Source organism: Somniosus microcephalus, chromosome 21, assembly GCF_052327205.1.
Source record: "Somniosus microcephalus isolate GS21.2 chromosome 21, FLI_Smic_1.0, whole genome shotgun sequence".
NCBI classification, from domain to species: domain Eukaryota; kingdom Metazoa; phylum Chordata; class Chondrichthyes; order Squaliformes; family Somniosidae; genus Somniosus; species Somniosus microcephalus.
This window is the reverse complement of record NC_141007.1, coordinates 50,868,011-50,885,322: the sequence shown is the minus strand read 5'-3', so window position 1 is coordinate 50,885,322 and position 17,312 is coordinate 50,868,011. Positions and strand designations below refer to the sequence as shown.

Here is a 17,312-nt window from a genome sequence, read left to right as displayed (position 1 = left end):
GGTGCACGGCTGCATCCAGGCTCTCCCATGACTCCCTCCATATGCTTATGGAGGGAGTGACAGCACACAGGGAGGGTCGCTTCCCTTCCAATGGGCGGAAGAGATCTCCCCAGGAGACCAATGCAGCCTGGTTGCACATTGCACAGGAGGACACAAGCAGGGATGTCATCAGGAGGACCAGGCTGCAGTGGCGCAAACCTTTCAATGATCTCAATAGATCACGAAATGTTACTGCAAAGCCACACTCAACCTCATCCTGCTGTGCCACTCATCACATCCCCATCACTCTGCCTTCCCTATCCTACTCCTGCACACCCTTACTCACTCCAACTTACCTTGCACCTCCACCCATCCCTCTCTATCTACATTATCACTTCCCCATCTCACTAGCCACCCCTCACACTCACCCTCATCAGAGTCCAATCATACCAACTAACAACACACAAGGGTAGGCACTTGGGTGTTTTAGCCAATGTTCATGTAAATTTTCTGTTAATGTGGTGTCAAACATTGAAACCTTTATTTTCAACATTTTACGTTCTTGGACAGATCTGTGTTCACCTTTGGAAGTGGCTTAGTGAGTTACAGTGAATGGTGAGACATAACGGTACCCCCCCCACCCCCGCAATGGTGATGAGTGTGAAAGGAATGGCTTGGGCATTGTAGGGATGCTTTAAGGTATTGGTGTGGGGTGGTGCCAACCTGGTGCATCATGTGGCAACCAGGGTGTACAGCGTCAAGTGAAGTAAATGTGCCCTGGTGTCCCGGGCTGCAATGTGGTCGGGTGCTGATGCCCTCTGTCCTGTGCATCATCAGTTAATTGCGGAGAAGGTTGGTGGTGTTGTTGGTGCTGCTGGTATACCTGGTGTTGGGGCTGATTGTGGTGGGATTCTGAGGACCAAGGTGAGATAGTTTCAAGGGCACCGATGCTGATGTAATGGATGGCAGGTGAACTTGAGATGACAGAAGCGATCTGTCAATGGTGAGAGAGGTTGTTCCAATGAGGTGACACTGGATAGAGAGTTTGCTCCAAACACTTGCAACCTGCATAAAGCTTAATCTGTCTTCCAAATGCAATAAGCAACAGCTTCTGAGCTTGTTGAGAAGGACATGGAACAATGGATGAAAAGGATAAAAACAAGTTGGCATCTAGGAGTCTTGTTCACAACAACACTTGTCATGCCATAATCAATCAGCAATAACAGTGTTTCATGAGAAATGGACTATAAGATTCCAAGGTTTTCTTTAACAATTTGCACAAAAAAGCAGGATTATAAAGAAACATCAACGACTTCTCTACACGGGGAAAGCTCATGCGGTAGGTAGTATGGTTTATTTCTCTGTATGTCTACCGTTTAAAGATATTGTGTGTATATAGACTTGGTCTCGTACAATAAATGGATTTTTGTTGCATCCATATTTGGAGTCAGGAATTGAACTTGTTGCAGAAGTGTACTGATTTGAAAAGATAAAAAGTTAATTCTAGTTGGCCATCCTTGAATTCTATTAAGAATTGGATTAATGAGTGCTCCTGTAGTTTAGAACCCATCTTTCACCTTTAGAACCCAGTGTTATAAATCTCATCATCATAAAGAAACTACTCATAAAATAACACTGGATGGCCAGCTGGTGGCGCCGTCCAAGGAGTATAAATACTCGGGCGTGGGTCCAGCTTGCCCAGGGACATTTTGTAAAACAGGAACTAGTGAAGTACAACTAGACCACCATGTTCTGAAACAAGTTGAGTAAAGCCTTGCTTTATACTCGAACCAAGTGCGTGGTGAGTTTTATTACGTCACCCAGGATTAAAATTGACTCATAAAAACAAAATGCTGGCAAACACTCAACAGGTGACGTAGCAATATTTCAGGTCGAAGACCTTTCATCAGAACTGGAAGATGTTGAGAGATTAACAGTTTTTAAGCAAGTACAGAGCCAGGGTAAAGGTGGAAGGGAGAAAAGATTATGTCATTTGCATGTGACTTCATAAAAGGGGTAGGATAAGACCAGTTCAGATTCTTCTACCAAGCTCACCTCGATATAATGTTGAAATGTCATTAAAAAAAGTATACTTACTGCAAACTTTGAAATCCTATTTTATAAATAGCAGCTCCTACTTATATCAGTGGGTTGACTATAAATCATTTGGAGATACTGGCAAATATAGTGAGTGAAAATGAAAAACAAGTCACTGTACCGTGAAGGATCCTCCGCCAGGCTGAAAGGCCCTTGGACTCTCAGTATATTCCGCTTGATCTCTGAACTTCCATAACTTAAGGTAACCTAAAACAATTGCAATTAATTGTTTAGGTACTGCATTCAGTCTGTATTCACAAACCTCAGAACATAAGTGTTTCATCATGAACAGAGCAAGAAAGGACTCAATGCTAAATACTTTATAGCCCTGAAATACATGGGTCTGCTCCAACGGGGGCAACTCTGCAAATTGGGCGGCAGTTAGCTCCACTCCCGGGTATCTGGGATCAGGCGGGGTGGGGGGGGGGGGGGGGGAAGAGAAGAGGGAAGGAGTCATCTAACTTGCATAGATGTGATGGGCATCCACATCACTATGACTGCATTTAGGTGCCTACCAGAGTAGGAAAAACAGTCCTAGCAAGTCACTCGCTCATCTGCTGGTGTCAATGCCCAGGGAATTTTACTTTACGGTGTCCAACTGATCCCCCCCCCCCCCCCCCTTACAAGGATGGCGATTTTACAGCAGGAGCCAGTAGTGTAATTGGGGTTCCAAGCCAAGATCCAGGCCTCAATCCTACTTCTGCTGCTAAGTATGCCTGTATGTTGGTTTTCTTCCCAGTGTTCAGGATGCTCAGTGATAGGGAGGCAGGGGGTTGAGGAAATTTCCAGCCCTGCAACCTCAGACGTCAGGCGCCACATTTGAGGAGAACAAAAGTTCTGCCTAAGCAAGCCCCTGCACAAATTAGCAGCCTGGGCACGGATTCATTGTAACTGGTCCTGACCAATTATCTGCCCCCTTCACTGCACTTCTGGTCGACTTACAGCAGGAGTACGCCACTGGTCCTCAAGAAATTAAAAACCCCTATAAAGCTGAATTTCTTCACGACCAAGTCTCGTTGGTTATGCCAGAACATGTCCGCTGGTGCACTCCAGTGCTGACCCCGCTGGAGGCGGCAGGGTCAGTGGCGTTGCATCTAATAGTCTGGTGAGCACAAGTGTCACTTTGGGTGCATCTCTGGTACACACCAGGCCCATGTCCCCAGAAACTTAGGCCTCCACCCATCCATGGGGGTGGAGGGAGATAATGCCCAGATATCCCAATGGCCACGTGCACCATGCAGCATTGTATTGGGCCATACAAACCAGTCCAGAAGGTACCAGGTTTGATTCCTGGTCTATACCGAGTTAGCCGATAGCACCCGGGGAAGTAGTTGAGGGTCACTGCTACTAGTTTTAATGCCTCGTGGTTGGGGAGAGCAAAAACATGTGATCTGTAATCTGTGACTCCCTCCTTGCTGGAGAGGTGGATGTTGGGTAAGTTAACAGGATTGGACTCCGTTGTGATCCTGCCAATAGTCAAATAATCTGTTGACATTCACTGTCTAGGCTCACATGATGACTGACCATATGGGTGAGGCCATACGAGTGCTGTCCTGCGAAGCGCCTTGGGACATTTTACTACGTTAAAGGATGATTTGGACAGGTTGGGTGATTGGGCGGAAGCATGGCAGATGCAATATAACGTGGATAAATGTGAGGTTATCCACTTTGGTGGCAAAAACAGGAAGGCAGATTATTCTCTGAATGGCAATAGATTGGGCGAAGGGGAAGTGCAACGAGACCTGGGTGTCCTTGTGCACCAGTCGCTGAAGGTAAGCATGCAGGTGCAGCAGGCGGTTAAGAAGGCAAATGGTATGTTGGCCTTCGTAGCAAGAGGGTTTGAGTACAGGAGCAAGGATGTCTTGCTGCAGTTGTACAGGGCCTTGGCGAGACCACATCTTGAGTATTGTGTGCAGTTTTGGTCGCCTTATCTGAGGAAGGATGTTCTTGCCATGGAAGAAGTTCAGCGAAGATTCACCAGGCTGATACCTGGGATGGCAGGAATGACGTATGAGGAGAGATTGGGTCGATTGGGCTTGTACTCGCTGGAGTTTAGAAGAATGAGAGGGGATCTCATTGAAACTTATAAAATTCTGACAGGACTGGACAGACTAGATGCAGGAAGGATGTTCCCGATGGTCGGGGAGTCCAGAACCAGGGGTCACAGTCTAAGGATAAAGGGCATGCCATTTAGGACAGAAATGAGGAGGAATTTCTTCACCCAGAGAGTGGTGAACCTGTGGAATTCTCTACCACAGAAGGCATTAGAGGCCAATTCATTAAATATATTCAAGAAGGAGTTGGATATATTTCTTAAGGCTAAAGGGATCAAGGGGTATGGGGAGAAAGCAGGGACAGGATACTGAATTTGGATGATCAGCCATGATCTCATTGAATGGCGGAGCAGGCTCGAGGGGCCGAATGGCCTACTCCTGCTCCTATCTGCTATGTTTCTATGTTTAAAGGCGCTATATAAATACAAATTGTTGTTGTTGTCATGCGGAACTGTATCCTAACACCAGTGATTGCTTTCAGGGAAAAATGGAGAATAAAAATAAGAAAAGTCAAGACAATTCTAAAAGGAAGCCTGGAGAGCCTGACCTGTCTGGGGATGATAGGTGGTGGGATCTGCTGCAGGTTCTCTAGGTGAGAGTGGAACAGGTCGCTGTGAATCATCTTCACCTCCAGTAGACCTTCGATGATATAACCAATTGTGCAGTCGTCAGGGAGTCGGATCTTCTCCGCCGTACTGATAAAGTTCCCAAAACTGTTAACAAAAATCAAAGGGTGATATTTATACAGAATGGGAGTTTTGTACCATTCTTACAATGAGAGCACATCAAGGGAACCTGGTGTGATCTTAGCTCCCTGTACTTCCTCCACTTTAATGAGAGCAAAGAGACAGCTATAAAGGAGCACAAGAAGTATGGTGGCAGGCGCAAGGGCAAAGGAACGAGGAGCATGAGGGGTGGTACCCGTTGTTCATATATAGAATTAACTTCCAGCAAATGTAATTATCTAGAGGTTTGAATCAAGAGAAGCAAAGGAAAAAACTGCAGGAGGCATAAAGAACTAAAGAAAGAACAGAAGAGGAAGAAAAAAACCCCACAAATAGCAAAGTGAAGGGAGGGATTGAAACAATCCGAGTACAGACAGCAAGTTATAAATTAAACTATAACCCAACTAAAAAAAAAATCCAGAACAGTTTAATTGCTTCTATGCAAGTCAAATGATAACCTTAGAGCAAAAGTCTGACGAGGTTATAAGAATACTTAACATTGAACAGATAATGGCCCGTAATTTGCGGTCAGCGGTGAAGCAAAGGCGCTCACCGCTGGCACTGAAGTAAGCTTCCCACAAAGATCTCATGATCTCTGTGGTGAGAATTTTGCCTTTTCTGACGTTCAGTTGAGAGCGGCGTAAGTTAATGGGGAATTCCATAGTGCGAGCTGCTGTGATGTCAACAAGCTGTCCAAGCAGCCAATCGCAATGCAGAATTCTCACAGTCCGGGAACCAGGAAGTGAATAAGCTCCTTTTATTCTAACTTTTGAAGTGTTATAGCGAGCAAAACAAAGATTGGGGCTCTCGCACAGGGACAAGGTAAACCTGAAATAAAGATAAACAAACATTTTTTTTAAATTGTTCTTTATTAAAGTTTCTTAAAAAAAAATTGTAATTTTTATTAAAATGGATAAATTTGACACTCCACAAAATTAGTATTAGTTTTACAGGGCCATAACCTTTGTTTAGTAGGCAATATGCTGTTAAAACCTCAGTTACACCTAATCCAATGGGTCTAACTCTTAATGCGGTATTTAACAGCGATATTACCGTGGAAAAGCCAAAATGTGTGTCAGTTTCACTGATTTCCCCGATTACACTGATTGCTGGCTATGGGGGGATGGGAGGGGTGATGGTGACCACAGCGCAGCCAGTGTCGGAGCAGTGAATGACTGACTGCAACTTCAGGATTTCCGCCTTAGCATGCGCTAAATCCGGACGTTGCGGTCAGTTTCAAAGGGGTAATAACAGCGAACGCTGTTCGTTTGCGGTTATTACCCACCGCAATTTCCAGACCCATGTGAGAGCAGTGTCGGAGAGTCGTCTTATTACATCTTGATCACTGGAATGCTGTAATGAATGCAGGGTTAGCACTGTGAAATTGACTATGTAACAACGTTTAAGAGCAAACCCTGTAACAAGTGTTTATCCTACGAGATGTGCTCACTTAAGATGGTGTCCAAGTGCTTCCTTGGAAAACTGTAATAGTTGCCTAGAGGCAATACATTTCTGATCAGCATTTAAAATAATGCCAGTCAGAAAATCTAGGCTAGGGCATCTTGTACAGAGCTCCACAAAAGCTTTGGTTCAGAAACTAATCAAATTACAGGTTCTTTGAAGGACAAGGGCTATTCATCTGTTTCAGTCTCACAGTCAGAATTGTGCTTTTCAATCAATATCAGATGTCAAAAACAGACTATTAAGGCTCCAGGAAGTCTTGGTTCAAGCTGACTCCACTTTGTCTACCAAAGTATTAAAAAGATGTAACATTTTGATTGCCTGAATATTGAGAAGAAATTATTTTATCTTCAAAGAAAATGATTCTTATGAATCTCATGATCTTTGGTCTCCTACTTTGCCTAAACATTACAATAATTACGGATGGGAACTCGGAGTTGTTATGTGACTGTATTATTAAGCGTTTACTGAGAGAAGCTGCAAGGACTTCCGACTTGTCTTTTCTTATTTTTAAGCAGACAGACCAGTACATATATATTTTCTATAGTTCTGTATTGACTGTTTTTTTTGATGCATTATTCCATCTGTAAATTAGACCTAGGGGTTTAACTGGTACACGTTCCCCAGAAAGTGGCTTACTGTGATTTGGGATTAATTGTTAAACTTGACCACTTCAGTCAGTGCGCAATGATAATTTAAAAAAAAAGCAGGTTTGGGGTGCAAAGAGATTCAGTTTGTTTGTGGATATTAATCTAACATAAGAAAGCTTTTGGGGGAAGAGAGCTGGACTGTAACTGACCCACTTGAATGGGATGTGAACCAGTCGGCTGAAAAGGTCTAGAAACAGAGTGGAGCAGCGAAATTCAGTAGCGACCAAGAAAAAATTCTTGGACGTGGTAACCAGCCTGCAGAATAAGGAAATAGTTGCAGTCAGCGGGGGGGGGGGGGGGGGGGGAAAGGTCCACGACAGTTTGTTTTTAAAGCACACAGTGTCTAAAAGCTGAGTGAATGCAGCTGTGAATTCAAACGAGCTGTGTGGGTGGGTGCCACTCATATGTTGTTCAGCTTTCAATAGCTTTGGCTTTGCTCAACAAGTTTTCATGCAGCTTATGAATCTGCACTCTGTAGTTTACCAACACCTACTTTCATTCTCCGTGGAGTGATAGAAGCAGGGCGCTTAATACATTCAAATTGTCATAGATAGAGTCGTCGAGTTATACAGCACAGAAAGAGGCCCTTCGGCCCATCGTGTCCGCGCCGGCCATCGAGCCCTGTCTATTCTAACCCCATTTTCCAGCACTTGGTCTGTAGCCTTGTATGCTATGGCATTTCAAGTGCTCATCTAAATGAATGTTGAGGGTTCCTGCCTCTGCCACCCATTCAGGCAGTGAGCTCCAGATTCCAACCACCCTCTGGGTGAAAAAGGTTTTTCTTAAATCCCCTCTAAACCTCCTGCCCCTTACCTTGAAACTATGCCCCCTGGTTACTGACCCTCTACTAAGGGGAAAGGTTCCTTTCTATCTACCCTATCTATGCCCCTCATAATTTTGTACACCTCAATCAGGTGCCCCCTCAGCCTTCTCTGCTCTAAGGAAAACAACCCCAGCCTGTCCAGTCTCTCTTCATAGCTGAAGTGCTCCAGCCCAGGTAACATCCTAGTGAATCTCCTCTGCACCCTCTCCAATGCAATCACATCCTTCCTATAGTGTGGCGACCAGAACTGCACACAGTATTCTAGCTGTGGCCTAACTAGCGTTTTGTACAGCTCCATCATAACCTCCCTGCTCTTATATTCTATGCCTTGGCTAATGAAGGCAAGTATCCCATATGCCTTTTTAACCACCTTATCTACCTGTCCTGCTGCCTTCAGGGACCTATGTACATGCACACCAAGGTCCCTCTGATCCTCTGTCCTTCCTAGGGTCTTACCATTCATTGTGTATTCCCTTGCCTTGTTAGTCCTCCCAAAATACAACACCTCACACTTTTCAGGGTTAAATTCTATTTTCCACTGTTCTGCCCATCTGACCAACCCGTCTATATCGTCCTGTAGCCTGAGGCTTCCCTCCTCGCTATTTACCACTCCACCAATTTTCGTGTCATCTGCGAACTTACTGATCATACCTCCTACATTCATATCTAAATCATTAATGTACACTACAAACAGCAAAGGACCCAGAACCAATCCCTGCGGTACACCATTAGACACAGGCTTCCAGTCACAAAAATAACCTTCGACCATCACCCTCTGCCTCCTGCCACTAAGCCAATTTTGGATCCAATGGGCTCTTACCTTCTTGACTAGTCTCCCATGCGGAACTTTGTCAAAAGCCTTACTGAAGTCCATGTAGACTACATCAACTGCACTACCCTCGTCCACACACCTAGTCACCCTCTCAAAAAATTCAATCAAATTGGTTAGACATGATCTTCCCCCTGACAAAGCTATGCTGACAATCCTTGATTAATCCTTGCCTCTCCAAATGGAGACGAATTCTGTCCCTCAGAATTTTTTCCAATAATTTCCCTACCACTGATGTTAGGCTCACTGGCCTGTAATTCCCTGGTTTATCCCTACTACCCTTCTTGAATAATGGTACTACATTAGCTGTTCTCCAGTCCTCTGGCACTTCCCCTGTGGCCAGAGAGGTTCTGAAAATTTGTGTCAGAGCCCCTGCAATCTCCTCTCTTGCCTCACACAGCAGCCTGGGATACATCTTGTCTGGGCCTGGGGATTTATCCACTTTTAAGCCTGCTAAAACTGCTAGTACCTCCTCCCTCTCAATACTAATTTGTTCAAGTATATCACAATCCCCCGGCCTGATTTCTATGCCTACATCGTCCTTCTCCAGTGAACACAGATGCAAAATATTCATTTAAAACCTCACCTACATCTTCCAGCTCTACACACAGACTGCCACTTTGGTCCCTACTAACACTTCTACCACTTGCCCAGCTACATTCCCTAGAGTTAGGTCCAGTACCGCCCCCTCTCTTGTAGGACTTTCTACATGCTGGCTCAAAAAGCTCTCCTGGATGCATTTTAAGAATTCCGCACCCTCCAAGCCTTTCACACTCTGACTATCCCAGTTAATATTGGGGAAGTTGAAATTCCCTACTATTATTACCCTATTATTTCTACACTTCTCTGAGATTTGCCTACATATCTGTTCCTCTATCTCCCCCTGACTGTTTGGGGGCCTATAGTACACTCCCAGCAAAGTGCTTGCCCCCTTTTTGTTTTTAAGTTCTACCCATATGTACACGTAGAGACCGAACAATAAGTAGCGATCATACATTTGAGTTTTTACTGTAGCTACGTGACACTGGTGAGTTTTTGTTTCATGTCAATCAGGTGTAGAGAAGTTTAATTGGCAAGAGTCAACATGGTGTGTTTACAGAAAATGTTCGTTATAGTAATGATCCATAAATGTTGAAAATATAGCAGTGTCATTTGTATGCAGTGTAACAAAAATAATCATACAGTCACCTTTCAAACAAGTATCTCGATTGTAAAATATTTGCCCTTGATGTGTTCCAGGTAGTTTAAAAAAATGTTTTTTATCTTTATTTCCTGAGAAAACTTGTACTTGAAGCGTGTGTACCGAACACACAGAAATGCTGTAGTGATATTAGCCAAGTGGATTCCTGCAGAGTGCAGCTTCTACCTAGCATCGACATGAGTGTAATTCTGTTTCCAGCAATTTTACAAAAACCTTGGCAACAAGGGAGGAATTAACATAAAACACGCAAACTAAATATATTGACGCCAGTGCTGGGTACAGTGCATAAGAAAAATCCAGAGTTCGAAAAGGCCTTTCAATCCATCAAGCTAGCTCTATTCCGAAGAACTGGAGCAAGTAGACAGGGCCTTGGTTTAACATCCCATCCAAAGGACAAGACAACCAATAGTGCAGCACTCCCTCAGTATTGCACAGCAGTATGATCCGAAATGTGTGTTCAAGTTCTGGAGTAGGCCTGAATCCATAGGTTTCGGACTCAGAGCTGAGAGGGGTAACAATTGAGCCTACCTGATACTTGCACCAGATGGTGTCGACTTCACTTCTTTATTAACTAAACAGATATATTCTGGGCTCTATAAAGAAGATCCTCAAACACAAGTAAAAGAAATAGCTACCGGGAATTGAGGGGAAGCACATCCAGCAAGACTAGGAAGACTGATTAATGCAACATATATAAAGAAATGGTACCTGGCCCACGGACTCATCTTTAGTGCCAGCCCACGGCTGATACAGAACCCAGCTCCTCCTGTAGCAAACCAGAACTTCACAGAGGTCTGAAGGACACAAACAAGACCATGTTTCTACTACACCATTTGTAATAAAGACAGAACTAAATTGGTACAATTTGTCTGATCAGTCACATTTTTTTGAAAATTTCAAGCATTGAGAGTCTGGCTCTCTCCAGGGCCAGATCTCCAGGTGGAATGATGACTGGATCAGCTCAGGGAGCAGATTTTCTGAACTCGTGGAGAGAAAATGATGAGCACAAACAGCACAGCTTGGATACATCAATATGTGGCTCAGTGTCCTGCCATTAAAGAAACTTATCAGTATTCTTGACACTGGCAAATGGATTCTTCTACTGAATCCTTATACAGGAGACTTTGGTTTATCCGGAGGTTGTATGTCCGGAAACCTCGATCTACCGGCAGAAATCAGGAGCTGTTTGGTTAGGTTTTTTTTTCTTCTCGTGGCTTTTTTTCCTTCTCGTGGCTTTTTTTTCCCCAACAGTCAGGCTCTGGAAAGTCTCTCTGAAGCTGTTGCTAAGCTACAGAGACGCTTCCAAGGTATGGGCCGACTGTTTGAAGCTGTTGCTAAGCAACAGTGTTGTCAGATACGGAGATGAAAACCTCCGTATGCTTCAACATTAACGCTGGTATGTCCGTCAGTTTTGATAGATCGGCAACAGCTCGGTCCCGTCGGTGCCGGATATAACAAAGTTTCCTGTACTTTAACTCATTTACTGCACTTACCGACCCATCACTCTTCACCCTCTCTGCAGCCTCCACTGGATGGTCAAGGCTTGGTCTGCCAATATAAACATCTTGTGTGTGCGAGTATGCAGATAACAGGTAGAGCAGACTGCGAATATTTACATAATTATCATCGTCAACATGGCAAAACCATCTGGAAAATAATGTTAAAATAGGAAGGACTTAATATTTCAGACAATACACAATAGGGGTGAAATTCGTGAAACCAGAATAAAAAGAACTTCTGTTGAATGGATTACAAAATAAATTAATGTATCTGTAAAATTAAAACATGGAGGCCTAGCACCAGAAGGTAGTGAGGCTTCGAGCACACGCCTGTGGTGAGTGGGAGGAAAGTGTTCAATTAGCAGTGTGCTGCATTTTTCCTAGAGTAAGCCCAGGGTGTTAAGCAAGTTGTATTAGCACTGTAGACAATACTTGTGGCAGATTCACTTATGGCAATCAAGCTTTAACAAGTTTCACGGAAAAAAAAATAAAAGGTCTTTTTGTATAAAAATTGCATTTTCTCTTCCTCTCATTTTCAGCTTTTCCTGTGCCATGCACTACTTCCTGACTGAAAATGAGAGTGAATGACTTGTCAGTGGCTTTCTGTTAGTCATTGCTGGCAGGAGCATGCAAATAGCCCGATGAAACTTGCTCTCTTATGCTGCTTCCTTTCCCGAGGGAAATTACTACTTTCCGCTTGCCAGTGGCGCAGCAGAGATTGGAAAATCATCAAGTAAGGAATTTTGTTTTTAATTCATTCCCGGGATGTGGGCGTCGCTGGCAAGGCCGGCATTTATTGCCCACCCCTAGTGGCCCCGAGAAGCTAGTGGTGAGACTTGTTCCTTAATCGTTCGTAATTCTTTGCAGCAGTTTGGTGCAATTGGGTGGCTTGCTATGCCACTTCAAAGGGTAGTTAAGAATCAACCACATTGGTGTGAACTGAAGTCACTTGTAGGCCAGACCAGGTAAGGACAGCAAGTTTCCTTCCCTAAGGTATATTAGTGAACCAATTGGGTTTTTACGACAATTTAACAGCTTCATCGTCACCAGCTTTATCTTTAAATTTAGGGATTTTTTTTTCAAATTCTCAAACTGCCACGGTGAGGTTTAAACTCATGTTCTCTAGGTTATTAGTCCAAGCCTCTGGATTACTAGTCCTGTAACATAACCACTACACTAGTTGTAGCCCTTTGTGGGCCTCTGCATTGTAGTTTTGAACAGGTTACCCCTGTTTCTCGCCGATAGGTACTGTTAGAAAGAAGAGAAAGACACTGGCTTCCCTGATTGAGTAAGCAGGAAGTGTGCTGGGTTAGCTTTGAGGTTGCTGGCCATTAGAACCTTGCAAAAAAGACTGATTCTAGTCAACCAACCATACTACAATTCTTCCAAAAGTAATCTGCCTGAACTAATATAACCAAAGAAAATACATTATATTTGATTTGCAGCAGACTATTTCTGAAATTGGTATTATTATATTCCTAAAAATTGCACATGTTCATACTAAAAGAGCCTTTTCAACTGTCCTCTTCCACAACAGAGTTTTGTACTACAGTAATTAGAATTGTTTAACATTTAATAGGACATTGATTTCTTCAGTACAGTATTATTATTGTTATGAAGGCTTTGTCTCAATACAGCACCTCTGTACAATAGAAAATGCTGCAGTCTGCCATGATGGTTGATAATAAGACCCCCTGGAATAAAGACATTAGGTTATCTCAATCTTTTAAAGTTAACTTAAATAAACTTGTAAAATTGGTCAACATGTGGCTTTATCTGGTTGAATAGCACTGACAGTCACTTAGCTCACAAGCCTAACACGCACGTCCAACTTGCTCAGTGGGTTTATTTTTTCTATGAACTACAAAGTGTGTGTGTGTGTGTGTGTGTGTGTGTGTGTGTGTGTGTGTGTGTGTGTGTGTGTGTGTGTGTGTGTCAAATACTGGCTCACTCCCACTTCATTTTGGATAAGCATCAGCTACCGAAAAGATTGCAGAGATTCTTTTCTTTATTATCAAACAGCAACAGACAAAATAATGCTAGTAAGTCAATAATTATAGAAAAAATTCAAACATAGATGGCCTCAGGAACTCCTGGAATCTGGGGATCCCAAGTCTGAAAACCTATGGTCCATCCTATTAGATATATACAAGCATATAGTGTAATTTTCTAAACATACTTACTTTTTTTTAGATTCAATGAACTTGTCATACTCCACAGACATCTTACAACAAAGTGCTTGGCGTGTATGTGCAGCAGAGCAGTTTGTGTTAATCATGTGATCTCCTAAACAAAGAGAAAGCAGAAAGAAAAAAGAGTGGTTGGTTCATCATTTGAACATCATCCAAAACATTTAATTACTCCCATCTGGCTTAATCTGTTTTCAGTTGAACTCTTTTGGATAAAAAATGATTTTTCTCCTATTCCTAAAATACGTACTTAACATTTACAGTCATATACCACAAACGTGTTTCTTTTGATAAACAAGTACTTGTTTTTTTGAAAGCTAGTGCTGATTATAACTCACCAAATTCATAGATCATTTCTTCATTTACAAGATTATCTGAATACAGCGGGCTCCCATTACAAACCTTTCCAACACACTATGCCCTCCAATACAAAATGCATGTTGTTTAAGGCATCTTCAGCAATACAGAATTTATATAAAACTGTACATTGTTACCTTTTAAAAGAATTCCCAAAATATCTTTGTAAGAAAGAAGAATTTGCGTTAATACAGCGTCTTCACATTCTCAGAACACTCAAAGTGCTTTACAGAAAAGAAATTACGTTTGAAGTACATTCACTGTTGTTATGTAGGCAAATAACAGGGTTAATTGTTTAAATATGGTCAGATTTATGCTGAAACTAAACTGATACTGCAATACTTAAAAATGAAGTCCAACTGGTACATGAGATTATAGAATAATCACCATTCTATGGAGCACAACACCTCAGCAGGCTCTTAAGGCTGCTTTTGTCGTGGTAACTTAATTTACCTTTTCCTCACACGGTGCTGCCTACACGCAGCCATATGCAGCAGGGCACAAGCAATCAGTTTCTCTATAACTGCCACTAGTGTCACAGTTAACTACTAGCAGTGGTTGAGTTATGGACCCAAAGTCTTCACCTTTGGACCCTTTACAGCCCAAATAGGCTGTTCCAAAGTATGAAACATGTTGAAACAGAAACTGCCCTTCTTTGGTGAGTTAACAAGCATTCAGAAACACTGTTTCCAACCATTGACCATTCTTTGTGGAGTTTTATAGATCAATGATAAGATGGGTAGTGTCAGAGCCAGATGAGATGAATTCTTCCCCACCTGCAGAAACATACTTCCGCCATGAAGCACTTCATCGGTAGTCTGTTGCAGAAATTATAAAATTCATCACTTCATAACTTGGGCACCAGTGATCTTCAGATTAAAAATTATGACTCTCCAATAGGTAATGCGGAGATTTATTGATGTTAGAGTGCATCTCAAATCCTTAGAAATCCTATCTGACAGTAATGAAGACACCGGTTATCAGACCACTCCACTGTGCTCACCAAGGGAAGATGTCTATGTTAAGGAATGACAGCTTTCCTGGTACCACCCCATGAGAAAATCAAGCCATGCCAGGTCAGGCAGAATACAAGTCACATGCAAAGCACAGCTCCCTCTTCCCATCAGCAATAATAAAAAGGAATACAAGGCCAGTTAAAACAGACCTCAAAATAACATCTCTCCAATTTATTTACAAGAGATAATTATTCAACATGCTGTTCTAGGGAAGTTATAGAATTTTCTTTAAAGTATTTCAAAATCTTTTGAAAGACTGAAAAACATGCAACAAATACTCTGTTTTTATATATGTAATTACACTTTTACATTGCAAGGCATTGTACAAATGAAATGCACTCAGAACAGATGTAATGCAGAATAATTGATCATTTTTACATCAATTCGTGTCAGCGGCAGTCACAGAATACGAAGTGCAAGTGGTATACTGAGAGTTTCTGGAGAATTCCAACTAGTCAATGAATGGTGCTACTGAAATGCTCGGAGAAACTGGGTTATACAACTGAACAGCAGCCAATCCACATCCCTGGTGAAATAGGGACAGCAGACTCCTTCATCGCTTGGTAAAGTTCCAGGCTAGATTCTTGCTTCTATACTCACCAGCCTTTGCTCGCAATTCTCTGTCCTCCCCATCTGTGAATATGAATGTCTGAGAGAAAGAAAAATAAGTATTAAGGGACTGTCTAGTATATTCATTTCATCCCTGTTGAATTACTTAGCATTCCCAAAGCCAGCTACTTAATGATACGGACAGCTGTACATTTGATTTTAAGAGTTAAACTCAACATTCGCCCAGTTCAAGCAAACTGCAATTTAAGGATATCCCGTGCCACTGAAATGTGTAGCTTCTTTCATTGATTGGCCTATAAGAGGAAGTAAGCCAAACCACAAATACAATATATATTGTACTCTTTTCAACCTACCTGTGGTACCTGTGATTTGGTGATACAGTTGACATGGAGACTGTGACCGGTGGGCGCCGCGGGGACTGGAGTGCATAATTAATTTGGATAACCAAATTCTAATTTGATTTATTAACGTTTTTGTAAAGGTTTATTAGTTAAAGTTTACTTGTTTATTTTCTGGTCCTACCAAAAGAGGGACATGGAGACTGAATTCGGGTCTGATCAGTGTATTTAATACTCAGTGGAAACACGATGATTTTTTAAAATATAAAGTAAATTGGACTATGTTTATCTTTCCAACCATTTCTCTTCCCTCCATGAGCAATAAAGGAAACATTTAGAAGGTTGCCACTTGTGAACTTTGACCTCTGGCAGTTTTGTTTCTTCTGCCACCAACAGAATTATTTCTCTTTTCATTGCTTCTACCGTTACCAACATTAATCTCAAGCACATGCGCTAATATATCAGTACTGGGTAGAAGCGGTGACCGATTTCAATTGGAGGGTGATGTACAATTCTACACAACACACACTAAGCATCATTCTGAGAATATTACAGAACTTATGGGGGTGGATATAAATGGCAAAAGCTTTAATTAACCCCTTTACACATGGAGAAACAACATTTCTCCCATATGCAGTCTCTAGCTTTGCCATTAGTTCTAGAGGTTTTCTTTGTATGAAGTAATGTTAAGGTTCACGTAGACAAAAAAAATAGTAGGACTGGGAAATATATAAGAGCTTTAAAAAAGTCACCAATAAAGGTGTAAAACTCTTGCTCGAGAAAATGAATACTCTTGAAAATCTACGCAATGATACAAATGTTTTTAAAAAAAAATAGATTACCAGAAATCCAGCCATGGCTAGAGTAAGTGGCTTGCCTTTGATTAGACTGAGCCAATCTAATCCCCAATCTTAAGGGAGCTGAAGGATTTAACTGTGGGCAATAAACTACTGCACATTTTTTTTTGTTAAGTAATGATTGCTCAAGCAAATCCTGAACAGCAAATAACTAAAACTTATAGATACTAATATTGGGTCATAGATCATACAGCTTCTTTAATACCAGGCAGCTCCTCCTCTCCTACCTGCTTTGGCCCTAAATTATACAACCAAAGCTCAAGGTTAGATGCATGGACAATGTTATGTCTCGTCAACACTGCACACTTGAAGGAGCCCAGCTCAACCTACAAGCCCTAAAGAAACATAATTCATTGTGATCAAATACAGACACTAACAATTATGCTCTACTGCACAACGCTTCCTCAGTACTGTGCTATATATTTATCTTTTACACATTTCTGCTCCATTAGTATCTGCTATGGTCGCACTCCCACAATTCCTTGCTAGGATAAATATTACACTTGGCAGCAGAAAGCAAACATCTGCAACGCGCTTTTGTTGGAGCACATCCCTGCCATGTTTTCATTTGCAGAGTCTTAGCAGATGTAAAACTATCCATCCGCTAGGCTTCCATGTGGAGCACTGAGCAAATATTTATGTTAACCCAAGGAGTGCCAACTTCCTT

At 42.2% G+C, this 17,312-nt stretch overlaps 1 protein-coding gene across 2 annotated transcripts in view; it reads right to left on the bottom strand.

Moving 5' to 3' along the window:
* The window catches only part of LOC147102787 (beta-1,3-N-acetylglucosaminyltransferase radical fringe-like), a 49,986-nt gene that overhangs the window by 9,124 nt on the left and 23,550 nt on the right, over positions 1-17,312 (bottom strand). The window contains exons 2-7 of one of the 2 annotated variants that reach the window (XM_085963596.1): positions 15,481-15,529; positions 13,502-13,604; positions 11,313-11,466; positions 10,528-10,613; positions 4,678-4,843; positions 2,198-2,283 (exon numbers count right to left, since the gene is read on the bottom strand). In XM_085963596.1, coding sequence (XP_085819722.1) covers positions 2,198-2,283; positions 4,678-4,843; positions 10,528-10,613; positions 11,313-11,466; positions 13,502-13,604; positions 15,481-15,529 — 644 coding nt within the window. The remainder of the gene's footprint in view (positions 1-2,197; positions 2,284-4,677; positions 4,844-10,527; positions 10,614-11,312; positions 11,467-13,501; positions 13,605-15,480; positions 15,530-17,312) is intronic. The other variant, XM_085963597.1, reaches the window with a different exon arrangement.